The 13,932-nt window shown below is 48.1% G+C and overlaps 1 protein-coding gene across 1 annotated transcript in view; it reads left to right on the top strand.

The window, feature by feature from the left end:
- VAT1L (vesicle amine transport 1 like) overlaps positions 678 to 13,932 on the top strand; it is a 163,046-nt gene continuing 149,791 nt past the window's right edge. Inside the window, exon 1 of the mRNA XM_003126850.6 lies at positions 678 to 1,050. Within this exon, the coding sequence (XP_003126898.3) occupies positions 821 to 1,050 (230 nt within the window). The 5' untranslated portion in view covers positions 678 to 820. The remainder of the gene's footprint in view (positions 1,051 to 13,932) is intronic.

Raw genomic sequence — 13,932 nt, 5'->3', positions numbered from 1 at the left:
TGTGTGTGACTGTGTTGCCTGTGTTGGGGAGGGAGTGTACTGTTGATATGATTTTGGGGGTAGGCGGTCAAAGCAAGAACAAGATCCTTTTCTGGTACAGGATTCTTTTTTGGAGTCTCTTTGATGGTTCCAAATAGTGCAAATGGTGCAAATTAGCCATCATGAAATGTTCCTGGCAGTGCTGGGTGAAGAGCATCTGCTATAACCCTGGAGGTCCCAAGTACAAAGACTGGGTCTGGACTCTTCAGAGAAGTGAGCTGGATTTCTAGTTTCCCATATCCTAAACCTCTCCATTCTTCTGGCCATGGCCAGTGACTTGAGAAACAGCCCGGTATCCCGTCTGTCCCGTCTGCCCTCACAGATCCATGAGAGGAGGCAACCTTGGGGCGGGGAGGCATCCTCCAGGCCTAAACGTTCATCTCTGTCCATTTCAAGGCGCTCAGCCTGCGCCGTATATAACGAAGTATATGGGCCCACGGACGGGGAGATGGCGTTCTCTCTGCGTGTTTTATTCACGAGTTTTGGGCAAACCTTGACTCTGGATCTAAGATCAAGAGCCTGATTTGAAACTGGCTGAGAAACTGGAGTTGAGGCTTCACTCTGGTAGGGAAAGGCTGTGGGGAGCGAGGTGGAGCGGGGTGGGGGCGCAGCTCTTGGGAGGATTACGGCGGAGGCTGTGGACCGCGGCGCGGCTCGCAGAGGCTGCAGCCATTGCACCGCGGAGCATCCCACATTCAACAGGAGGAGCCCGCGGGAGAGGAGCCCCGAGCCCCACGCGCCACAGCCACTGCAGCCCGTGCGCCCCGCGCCCCCGCGCGCCATGGCCAAGGAAGGCGTGGAGAAGGCAGAGGAGACGGAGCAAATGATCGAGAAGGAGGCAGGCAAGGAGCCCGCGGAGGGCGGCGGCGGCGGCTCTCACCGCCTCGGGGACGCCCAGGAGATGCGGGCCGTGGTGCTGGCCGGCTTCGGGGGACTCAACAAGCTGCGGGTCACCCGGAAGGCCATGCCTGAGCCGCAGGACGGCGAGCTCAAGATCCGCGTCAAAGCCTGGTTCAGTATCCGCGCTTTTCTCCCTTTCTCTCTTTGCGTGCTTGGAGCTCCTCGGGAGCGGGAGCGGGTGGCAGAGCCTCGGTGGGGACGACGCTGCCCGGGAAAGAGCCTCCGTGGGCGTCCCCACTCCGCGTCCTCACCCGGGTCTCACCCCGCGGCCCCTGGCCGGCTGATGCTGGGGAGATGTCTAGAGGTGGCCCTCGCCCTTCCCAAGCTGGATGTAGGGGTGACCAGAGGAGACTGTGAGCTCCCGGGAGGGGAAAGGTGGATGGTGGCGCCCCTCGCTCAGGGTCTCGAAGATTGCGCTGCGGGAGCTCTCCGTGGGGTAGGACAGCTGAGCTGCCAGGAGAGGGGGTTTGATGATAACATAGCTAAAAAATTAACAATCGTCGGCTAACCGTGTATCGGCCATCGTATTTTGTTTTTTGGTGGTTTTTTGTTTTTGTTTTTGTTTTTTTTTTTTAGTTTTATGTGTGCGATCTTATTTAATACTTTCTGGGACGCAGTGAGTTAGGTACCATCATTGTTCCCGTTACAGGTGAGGCAGCGAGGGCTCAGAGAGTGATTTGCCCCAGATCATTCAGCCGCCACTAAGTGGCATGGCTAGGATTTGTTACTGCATCTTTTTCTTAACATCTAGTTATTGTCCTGGTGGGGCTGGGGACAGGGTGCAGGGCTGGGGAAATGCGTCCTGACTCCTCAGGGCTGCACCCTCCCCTCCTTTTGGTCTGATATGGAAAAAGGAACTGGGATTTAGGGGATACCCAGCATCTAAGCCCTGCAAATCATGAGGCCAAAGCTACTACTTAACCCTCCCACTTCCCCACTAGCATCTTCTGTGTTTCTCTAAAGAGGAAAACCAAACAAACAAACTGCTCATCTTCTCCAAACTCCTGCTCCCATCTCAGAAGGAGCTCAGCCACGCAAGTACCCTTCTACTTCCCACTGCCGCTGGGATTCCTCCTGTGGTGTAGAAGCCTCTCTTGCACTGTCACTATATGGTCATCTCCCCAGAGTTCTGGGGAGGGAGGGTTCGCCTCCAGGGTTGATGGGGACCGACACCTGGAGATGTCTATGCAGCGGCACCCTGGGAAGCTTTCAGGGGGAACTTGCTGTGAGCACAGAGAGATGGGCCCATCCCTTCCCATCGCTGTGTTTGAAATCCCCCAATAGATGCTGCTCCCTAAAGCAGCAGCCAGGTTCAGATTAGACGCCAGAACCCAGAATCTGAAACTGCCTAGAGGCGCCAGAACCCAGAATCTGAAACTGCCTAGAGGCGCCAGAACCCAGAATCTGAAACTGCCTAGAGGCGAGAAAAATGCAAAGGAGCTTCCCCACCCCTTGACCACTTTAAGAGCTGGCTCAGCTTTCATTCGCCAGGCTGGGAGGCAGCTGGAGGGAGGGAGGCACTGGTCTCTGGCTCACTCCTCATCGGAGGGGCGGGTCATGTTTGACTCTGAACACGGGGTCTCTCTCTGGGAAACTCAGGTCAGGGCAAGAGGCTATGGCAAACTGGGGGATCCTATCCAGTTCTATTTTGTTAACTCTTGCTGAACCAAGCTGACTGATCCCCAGAGGCTGAGCTTTACCTCCGCCCTGCTCACCAATAAATTCCCAATGTCTGGCCGGAGCTTGGTACCCAGGACGTCCTGAGTAAGTTACTGCTGAATGACTACATCATTGCGGAAGGAAGAGATGGAGGAGAGGTGCCTGGAGGGGGATGGTTGAGTCATTCTTTTTCTTCACCTGCTGGTGGAAGAACATCTGCCTAGTAAAATTTAAACTGTGTATCAATAATTCTCCAGCCTCGACCACTAATCAAAAATATTATGTTTTTATTATGTGTGTGTATGTTGTGTAATTTATGATCCTCCCTTCAAACTGACGACTGGACTGGGTTCTCAGACTCTTTGTCACAGTGTATATTCAGAGAGTGAAAATGTTGAAGCTACTTTTTATAAGAAAAGAGACCCATCTGCAGGGCACATAAGTCTGGGTTCTCCAGCTTTTTTTTTTTTTTTTAAGTAGTCCTTTTCATTCTTTTTTAAGAATTGTAGTTGATTTACAGGGTTGTGCTGATTTCTGCTGTACAGCAACGTGACCCAATCATACATACATATATGTGTGTGTGTGTGTGTGTGTGTATATACATTCTTTTTTTTATATCATCTCCCATCATGGTCTATCCTGGGAGGCTGGTCCAGCCTTTTGCTTACTGCATAAATGCTGAGAGGACCTGAAGCATTGTGAAATAATAAATGTCAAGATGAAAGCCTGGAGATTGATTTTCAAAGGCAGACAAGACACATAAGCCTGTTCTTCACTGGAGCTGTACACACACACACACACACACACACACACACACACACACACTGGAATCATTGTGGATCCCCCACCCCAGCTGTTCAGAAAGCCAACCAGCCATTGTGGGGGGGGGTTGGATTTGGAAAACAACATTGTAAAGGGCCCAGAGTGATTTTCACTTCCCCACGCTGGAAGTGGAGTTAATCGGTTTTGCAGGTGGGGACTGGAATCGGTTTATGAAGGTTGCCTGCTGGGCCTTTCCTCCTCCACTGGGCTGGGATTGGCTGGCCAGCGATGCCACTGATTGTACGTCCAACCTTGGGAGCCCAGATGAGTCATGCTGTAGTTTTATGAATCAGCTGATGGCCTCCTGGATGAAGGTTCCCCTTTTGTGTGTCTCTCTCTCAATCTCTCTTTTTTTTGTTCTCTATTTTTAATGGAAATATTTTATCGTCAAATAGGATATGCCTTTTGCTAGAGGATAAAGCATAGTGCATCTGAACTAGTATTATTCAGACCTACAGTGAGGGTCTAAGCTGGTTACTGTATGAACTTTCTGAAAATGGAAGAGAAGAGGCAGCAAAAAAAAAAATCCATATTTTATTCATTTATGCCTCTATTTATAGTCCAATGAGACAGGTTATGTGGTAGAGTAAGTTGAGGCTTGGAGATGTTGAGTGGTTTGCTTAAAACCTCACCCAGACAGAACTTGAATCCTGGGTTGTCTCTCTTTAAAGTCCTGCTGTTTGCCTTGTATTCAATTTTGTCTCCCTCTGCGAAAAGGCCACAAGAGATGTGATTTACCTCTGTGGACCTTTGGCGTGTAAGCTTGCTTTCTTTCCTTTCTTTAGTGAATGTGGCTCCTTTGATCTGTTTATGTCTGGCTTAAGAAAACATTCTCTGGCTCTTCCCCCAGTAACATGGCTTTCCCCCCCAAAGTGGAGGTTTGATGGTCAAACACAGCTCAGAAGGAACCACTGTGGGCAGCGTGGGGTGGGATCAAGATCCCAGTCTAGTCTCCTGTCTAAACTGTTATGAGAACATCAGCTTTGATGGGGAACCCATTTCATCAACTGTTCGTTAAACAATTTAGACAGCAAGCCATTTAAGGGGCCGAGCAGAAAACGTGCATGGTCTTTGGAGAAACTGGATCTGTGTGACCTTGGGGAAACTGTCTCTTAACTTCTCCAAAGTTTTTCTTTTTTTCTTTTTTTTTTTTTGTCTTTTTGCTATTTCTTGGGCCGCTCCCGCGGCATATGGAGTTTCCCAGGCTAGGGGTCTAATCGGAGCTGTAGCTGCCAGCCTATGCCAGAGCCACAGCAACGCGGGATCCGAGCCGCGTCTGCAACCTACACCACAGCTCACGGCAACGCCGGATCGTTAACCCACTGAGCAAGGGCAGGGATCGAACCCGCAACCTCATGGTTCCTAGTCGGATTCGTTAACCACTGCGCCACGATGGGAACTCCATCCAAAGTTTTTCATGCCTCAACTACACAATGCAGATCATTAGATGAGTGTCATGGTGTTGAGAGGACCAGATGCAAGAAAAGAGACGGGCCCAGTGTCGGCACTAAGTACACAGTAGTTGTGACTGTTCTCGTATCTGTGCCTCGATGACCTATTTCCTGGTGACTTGATGCCCTGGAGGCCATCATTTAAATCACGAATCTAGTGGAGGCAATATCCCATCACATCTGCCTAGAAATGCAGAGCGAGACCTTTCTAGACATATGTTCCATCTCAGCCACTTGCCAACTGGCTATCTCAGGTCTGATCCCCTGGAGGCAGAGCCTGAAACACGGATGCTTTTTGAAGTGGTTGATGGAGGGGGTGCTTTCAGGTGAATGGGAGCAAGAAAGCAGCCTAGGGCAGGTGAGGGAGCCAAGAAGAGTTGGGTCTCTGCTGGACCCCAGCAGGAGTTCTGGAGTATGAGTTGAATCACAGAGTCCATCTGACCTGGTAGCGATGGGGGAAGACTTCTGTGACCCCGCACCCCTCACGCCCTGTCATCAGTGGCTTATGGGCTCCGAGCTGCTTCCTGAGTGGGGGCGGGAAACCTGTCAAGCGGAGGCAGTTTTGGTGCTGAGGGCAGTTCTCCACCAAAGAGGGGGCGTGACTGCTCTGAGCTCTGAGCTGCCAGCTCTCTTCTCAGGTGGTGGATGGGTGCACAGCCCAGTAAAAGGGATCTGAGTGAGGCACAAACAGTGCCCTTCATGCTAACTGACCTTGAAAGTGCCACTTACTCCTCTTCAGCTTCCTGGTCTATAAAATGGAGATAATGATAGCATCTCCCTTCATAGGGCTGGAAGGGGGTTTAAATGAGATACACAGTCCATCAAGACCTTGGCAGTGATGCCTGGCACAGTGCAAGTGGTCCATGAATACTGGATATTATTATTTAAACTATTATTCTTGGTTTCCATAGATAACCCTGAGAGTTTATCATTCAGACCGGAACTCTTGAAGAGTGAAAAGGGCACTATTAATAATTATTCTGGGACAGCAGGGACAAACTGGAACTGCTCTATGCAAGCTAGGGTTTGTGGTCCCCCCGCCAGCTGATAGGGGTCAGACCTGTGCCTATGTTGCCAGCAGTCTTGTCACGGGGGAGCTTCTCTTGGACAAGAATGGGTAGGATTTGAGGCTGAGGGTCTCCAGATTGGCACTAGGAACGTATTTAAGTGGCCATTAACTAGCCTGTCTGTTTTGTGGCTCAAATTGGCTTGTGGTGGAAAGGCACTAATGGGTGTTGGACGTTTACTTTCCCAGACTGATTTATAGCAAGAGGCTACGTGAGACTGCTGGAATGAGACCAACTGGATGAAAAATAGTTCCAGCCAGTCAGGGCTCCATTGGCTGATCTGCCGATGGGCTGAGGGCAGGCCACGCTAGAGGAAAGCCAGCAGGTTGGTAGGATCCTAATGTATCACAAGCGTAAAGTGCACTGGAGCTGGGCAGGGGGGGGACTCAGGTCTACTGGGCGCTTGCCGTCAGCCAGCAAGGAGTTACAAGCCTGCTACATGCTCTTCATTTTCTCCTAATGGCAACTCAACAAGATCGGTGGTCCTATCTCCACTTTAAAGATGAGGAAACTGACATTCAGAGACAGGTGAAGAGCACACACTGCTAAGTGGAAGAACAGGGTCAAGATCCAAGTCTGCCTTCCTCCTAGACTCTTGCTGTGGGGGAGTCAGATTGTCAGAGAGACACAGGGCCAAAGGCACCGTGGAGAGAGGGCGGGGGGCAGAGAGACAGTGAAAGACTAAGAGACAGAGAGGCACACAGACTGGACTCAGAAATACAGAGGAAGAACCGTGAACGCATTTGATGGATTTGAAGTAGAGCTGATGAGACTCAAAACTGCATGGTGCCATCTTGCCCCCTCCCCTGCCAAAATGGCCATCGTGTTTCCGAATGGCATCCACTTTCCCTCCATTTCTGAAGTACAGGATGCTCTGGGGATCCACCTAGGACCACGTTGCCATGCCTGTTGACCCGCAATACTCATGCTGATTGAACACAATCTCCACTCAAACCCTGAGTTCCTTTCTCTGCCCCTTTTGCCTCCAGTGGTCTATTGCTGCATCGGCAACTTGAGCGCAGAATGTTCCCAAACAAGGCCACATTAAAGTCTCCCTGACAAGGCCAATTCAATGAGATATGACCAGTATGATCTTCCCTGGGTTTATTCAAATAAACAAATGGGGCAGATGAGGTCAAGTGACACAGATGTTTGCAAAACCGAGAAATTGCTTGGAAGGTCTCTAATGCCTGAGATAGGAGCCACTCTGGCACAGAGACTAGAATAAAGTGTTCTGGATCCCTCTGTGTTGGATGGGGCTATGAGGACGTGACAGGGAAGGATGACTCTGCTGAGTCACATTGAGCCCTACTAGTGATAGAAGCATGGAGATGCTGCTTCAGGGGACTTTCTGATGCATCGAAGTGTGCATTTTCCCATCAACTGTGTCTTCCCCAGGGAGGGTTGGTGATGGTGAGAGTGTCTATCCTTGATGCAATAATGGAACAGATTTCTTGTCTCCCCAGCAATTGGGGGAAGAAAGGAAGCTCAGAATCAGTGATGCGTCTATTTCATAGGAAAAGGAAGCATACGGCATCTTACAGGATAGCTGGCATATAGGTTCCCATAAACAGCAGTCTGATCTTAATTAGACAGACGCCAATGGCAGGTGGCCCAGGATGGGCAAAGGGAGTGATGACCAATATTCGAGCTCACCCTCTTCTCCGTGTGCAGCATCTTTGCAACAATAAATCCTATCCTCCTCGTTGTTTTTCATCTGACCCTCACAACGCATGAGGTTATCATCCTTACTTTTGAAGAGAGGAAAAAAGGGGACTGAGAGACAAAGTGGCAAGAGTGAGAAGCTACAACAGATCTGAGTGCAGACCCCTAACCCTGCCTCACTGTGGCTGTGTGATCTTCAGCAAATAGCACTTTCAACTTGCCTGTGTCCTCACCTTGGTAATAACACCCACTTGGGGGTACTGTTATGAAGACTGGCTGAGAGTCTGTCAACGTCCTGACTGCTCTTGGCACATAGTGGGTGCTCAAGAAATGTTATTTTCCTCCCTCAGTTGCATAGGCTGCAAAAGACAGAACCAGAGCTTGAACCCAGAGATTACCAGCTCTGGTTCCTGGGCTGGTAATCTCCCATCAAACTGTGCTGGCAGCAGGATGCTGGCTTTTGAGTCTTGTTCCCAGGGTTGGGAATGGACAGGACTGATGTTCTGCCCCCTCACACCAGCTCTGTGCACACCTATCCAGGGCAGACCCAGGGATTTTTTTTTTTTTTTTTTTTTTGATAGTTGGGTGTGCAGAACAGCCCAACCTTTGGAGTTTGGTTCGCAAGTGTTCAAAGGAAGCACAGTCCCATGACATTTGGGAAAATCATTGATGTTCTTTGTTGACAGCAAAGTTCACCCAGACATGGGGCATAGCACCCGGGTGACCCCAAGTTCCTGCCACCTCGTATTCTTCCTTGGGATCTTTTTTGGCATCGTGGCATTTGTCATAGAAGAAAAAGTTTAATTAGACACAAGAAGAGACTTCCTAGGAAAGGGCAGCGGGCGTGTAATCTCAAATTAGTTTGATTCCTCTGTGTGTGATCTTACACAGAACATTGGCTGGAGCCATGATATTAAGATGAATAAATTAGTGTCTGAAGGCCCAAGAGATAAAATAGATGCTCCAGTGAAAGGGGCTGTTTCATCTTTGAACGTGATATTTGCTGGATGAGCATATGCAGTGGGCTCCTGTCCTCGGTCCCCTTCTGTTGATGATCTGACCCTCAGCCAAGGGTCAAGGGTCTTCCCCAGCACTGTGCTGGAGCCGGGAACGTACCAACCAGTGCTTTTCCAAACTGAACCCCCTTGACAGGTTAAAGCACTGGATCCTCTTACTCCTGACTTTCCAAATGCTTGTAGTCCCCAGAGCCCAGGGCAGGATGTCTCTGTTCTGTGAGAAGAAGGATAATGATTCATTTCTTGGCCTGGCACTGACGAAACACCCAAACTGGAGGGCAATCAGGATGCTTTTTTGGTTCTGAAAGAGTTAACCATTGAGGTGAAACAGACTTGGAGTCAAGTCCTGGATCTGATCGTGTTAGCAACCTATAACCTTGGGGAAATGACTTAATCTTTTGAACCTCAGTTTGCTTATCTGTAATATGGGGATAATTATAGTCCCCATGGGGTACTTGTTCGGGTGTTAGGATAAGAAGAGAGATCATGTCTAAAGTATCCAGCAATGATGTTGGCACATTTCATATCTGTTGAATGAATGAAGTCCTTGTCATATAGTATCTGCTTAATATATATTAATGGTGGGGAGAAGATGCAAAAAAACAAAACCCTTAGAAAGTCCTTCCGCATTTCATACAGTTTTCTGAATGGAGACCCTAGAAGAGGGGGACTTTTAGGCTCCCCTCTTTCCTTCTTTCATCTATTACCTTCTCATGGGTTAGATTCATGATTCATAGGACTTGGCTACTGCAATGAGTTGCCTTCTTGACACTGGGAAAGATGGTGGCCTTTCGCCCCAGGTGGCTTCTGCGAGTTTAGCAAGCCCCCATGCCAAGGTTTTTTCCTCTCAATTTTCATATATTCAGGAAGGAATGTGATTGGCTCCTCATGCCCCTGGATCTCTCTCACTCTCTCTGGCCCAAGGGGATGAGGTGCTGTGATTGGTCACATTTGCATCTTATGCCCTCCTACCCTGACATAAAAGAACGGAGCATCATGACTGACAGCCCCACCAGGAACACATGACATCAGTGTGTGGTGTGTGTTTGTCTGTGTGTGGGGGGGGGGTTGATACTTAAATGGGATGGAGGGCAGTTACCAGACAATGCAGGTAAGAAAAACATTGGATGGATCAAAAGGGAAGCCATCATGGCAGACAGGAGACTCTTCTTCACCCAGAAAAACTGAAGAATCAGAGGGGGGGCTGGAGAAGGCAGCTCTGTATCTGATTTTGAAACCTTACACTTCTCAACACAGAGTTCCTAAATCGTATTAAATAACCTATATAATTGCCACTTTGAAGCCCATCACCCTATAAAGAGGGGTCCAAGGTGTCCACGATTCTGGTAACCTTGCACGTTCCAGACATGGTCCCCGTTTCCATTTGACTGGGGCACACCACGCCTGGTGCTTGGTTAAGGGTAGGCACTCTGGTGGTGACAGAGTGAATCTATCGCTGACTTTCCCCCAAAGTGTTAGGTGTGTATTTCTACACACGTGGCCATGTCACTTGGAAATCTGACTTTCCTGATACTAACAGTGGCCTATCCAAGCCAGCGTGCCTTCAGGCCCCTCTGTCATCTCATCTCTTTGGCAAGAGCTCTGCATCTCTCCAGCAGGCAGCTCTTTGAGTGAAGAATGGCAAGAATTCCAAAGGGGCTATGTTTTTGGAGCGTTTTGCTTCTCTTTGACACGGTCTGTTCCCTTGAAACCTGAAGATCACTTTTTTTTTTTTTTCCCCTTTTTAGGGCCACACCCGCAGCATGTGGAAGTCTCAAGGCTAGGGGTTGAACTGGAGCTGCAGCTGGCGACCTACATGGCAGCCACAGCAACGCCAGATCCTTAACCTGCTGAGTGTGGGGCCAGGGATCAAACCCACGTCCTCATGGACACGAATCAGGTGTGTTACCCCTGAGCCACGACGGGACCTCCCAACGATCACTTCTTGAATCCTCTAAATCCTCTACTTTCTAAAGGCTTGGAGACAGGGGCTGCTGATGTTTCAAGATACTCTGTCATTTCCTCCTTATGGACATTCGGCTCCATGGAGACTCAGGCTCTCAGAGAGAACTCAGCGTGGGCTTCTGAGGATGGTTATCCCAAGAGCACTTAACTCAAGTGTTCCTGCGATGCTTCTACCCCTGGGAACCCCAGGCCCCGCCAGCCTGGATGTTCAAACAACACTTCACTAACCTAAATGCGCTTGGGTAATCACTGTGCAAGACATACATACATCAAATCATTATGTTGTACACTTTAAATTAATAGAGTATGGCAGTTACAGCTCAATTAAATTGGAAAATAGAAGAATATTCCACACTATTGAAAAAAATCAACCTCTTAAAACCAGCAGTGAGTTGAGGACTGTTCCTACCTTCCTTTGTAGGTATGGGGAGCCCCACCTTCAGTACTTTCCAGAGAGTTGCAAGGGCTTCTTAGGGGGTGTTGGCTGGTGCTCAGAAACACTGTTCTGCTGCCCCCATTGATTCTGGCCCTCTCCTGTTGCCCTGTTCTTCTCTTCCCCATACACTGAAGCCACTCAGGGTGTTTTATTTTCTCTCCATCGCAGGTGAAGCCTGACCCTCGGCTGAGACTGCACACTGCCCCCACTCCCCACCACGTCCAACGACATAGGTTATAAATCAGAATATGCCACCTCCTGTATTCTGTGCTCCTGCTGCGTGGAGCTAATAACGACACTCTTGTTGTTAACTGCTTATCACCATTATTATCACAATGACCTTTATTGAGTGCTTTCTGTGTGAGCCTGTGTTAAGTGTTTTAGAGCAATTTCTAGGGTACCCAACATTTTCCAAATGAAGGAACAGGATCAAAAGAGTAAGAGAACATGCTTGAGATCACACAACTAATCAGACAAAGAGAGCTGGGAACTGAGCCAGGCTTTCCCTCATTCCAAGGCCTCTCTCAGACATATTCCTCTGTTTTAGAGACAAAAACTCCTAAAATTGAAGGGCAATCTGAGTTGGAATTAATACTGGCAGGCTTCTTCCTCCAGGCTTGTGTTCTTCCACTCTCATTTCCATTAGGGTGAGTTCTTCTCTTTCCCCCAGAAGGCTTATCTGCTCTTCATGCAAATAGATCCATAGTGGGGCAACTCCGCTGGCTCAGACAGTCTAAATTCTACAGTAAACTCTAAAGAAGCTTTCAAACTGCGTTCTACACAGCCCCCTCCGCTTCCTCCCAGTGCTTCTTTAAAGTAACTATCCATCAAGAAACAGACTTAAAAAAAAAAAAAAAGATCCCTGCCTAAGATCAAAAAGAATTCCCTTTCATTTATCTATGCTACACCTTGTTCAATCAGCTAATGGGGAGATATTAAACCCACTGTTCCTATGATGGGTCTGAATGATTTTGTAATTGGAGTCTCTTTATGCTCCAGCTAAACTCACTAAAAACCGTTCAGACTGGGGACCTTGTAATAAACTCTGACTCAATGTTTTTGCAGCCGGAATCCGGGATGCCTAAAGCAGCTAAAAACATGCGCCCCTCCCCCAATAGTTCTTTCAGGTCTTCCTGCTTTCAGGTCCTGGAGACCCTTTCTGAGGACCTCAGAGGAGCCAGTCCATGCCCCCGGGGCTGCTCCTTCATAGGAAATAAATACCAAAGGCACCAAACACCGTCCCACCCACTTGAAATCGATGCCTCTGTCCTCAACCCACAGCCCTTGTGCGAGACTCGACTTTTTCCCTTTGCTCTTTCTCAGCATTCTTCTTTCCTTTTCCTATTCTTTTTTCCCCCTTTTTGTATCCTAGATTTAGCTGGGACAATTCACTCTTGAATAGAAGCCCGATTTTCAATGTAATTGAAAAGCACTGTCAAATTCTATTGCGTCCTTGAGAAAACGCCAAAGCTGGATCCATCTGTGCTATGAAGAAAAACTTCTCCAAGAATTTCTCTTCCAATTTACATCCTCCTCTGCCCAGCCTCTCTCCCTGTGCTCTTTAAACTCTCCCAGCCTCTCGAACCTTGCCCCTGCCAGCTCACCTCTCTCTTTGCTCACCTTTCACATCAATTCTTTTATCTTCCACAATAAATACTTGCTCCTCCCAAAGCACCTCAATCAAGCAGGTCTTTGATTTCTCAGTTTCCCCTTTATGACACAGCAAGGCTGCCAACCAATAATTCCCTTTAGTGGAAGGAAAGGAAAGAGCTTGCCTCCCTCCTAGATATTTTTCTCCTTACATCGTCAGTGGAGAAATCATTGTTGGCCAGACTCAGATACGCCCTGGGCTAAGCAGTGAACAGGAAAGATGGATTTTAGAACAAACTCTCTACCTTGGAATTGTTCACAGTCTGTGGGGAAGACAGCAGGGTAGTGATGCTGCTACTGCCTCTTTCTTAGGTTAGTTACTTTTTTAGAAAATGAAGTACGGTTGATTTACAATGTCTTGGTAGTTTCCAGCGTACAGCAGAGTTATTCAGTGATACATATAGATGCATATTCCTTTTCATATTCTTCTCCATTATGGTTTATTACAGGATATTGACCTAGAGTTCCCTGTATTCTGTAGTAGGACCTTGTTGTTTATCTCTTTTGTATGTAGTAGTGTCTACCTGCTAACCCCAAACACCTACCTTATCCCTCCCCACTTCTTCCCCTTTGACAACCACAAGTTGCTCTTCTATATCTGTGAGTTGGCTTCTGTTTTGTAAGTATGTTCACTTGTGGCATATTTCAGATTCCACATATAAGTGATACACGGTATTTGTCCTTTTCTTTCTGATTTACTTCACTTAGTATGATCATGTCTAGGTCCACCCATGCTGCTGCAAATGGCATCATTTCACTCTTTTTTATGGCCGACTAATATTCCATTTGTGTGTGTGTGTGTGTGTGTGTGTGTGTGTGTAAATATATATACCACATCTTTATCTATCCCTCTGCTGATGGACATTTAGATGGCTTCTGTGTCTTGGTTATCATGAATAGTGCTGTTATGAACAATGGGGTGCATGTATCTTTTCAAATTAGAGTTTTCATCATTTCTGGATATATGCCCAGGAGTGGAATTGGTAATTCACATGGTTACTCTATTCTGAGTTTTTTAAGAAACCTCCATACTGTTCTCCACAGTGGCTGCACCAACTTACATTCCCCCTGACAGTGTACGAGGGTCCCCTTCCCTCTACACCCCCCCGACATTTCTTATTTGTGGACTTCCTAATGATGGCCATTCTCACTGGGGTGAGGTGGTACCTCACTGTAGTTTTGATTGGCATATCTCTAATAAAGACTAGTTAAATTTAAATGGTCATTAAGTAAAATTGAAAGTTCGCTTCCTCAGCCACACT

The sequence above is a fragment of the Sus scrofa genome, chromosome 6, assembly GCF_000003025.6.
Source record: "Sus scrofa isolate TJ Tabasco breed Duroc chromosome 6, Sscrofa11.1, whole genome shotgun sequence".
In the NCBI taxonomy this organism is placed as follows: domain Eukaryota; kingdom Metazoa; phylum Chordata; class Mammalia; order Artiodactyla; family Suidae; genus Sus; species Sus scrofa.
This window is presented reverse-complemented; position numbering and strand designations above follow the sequence as displayed.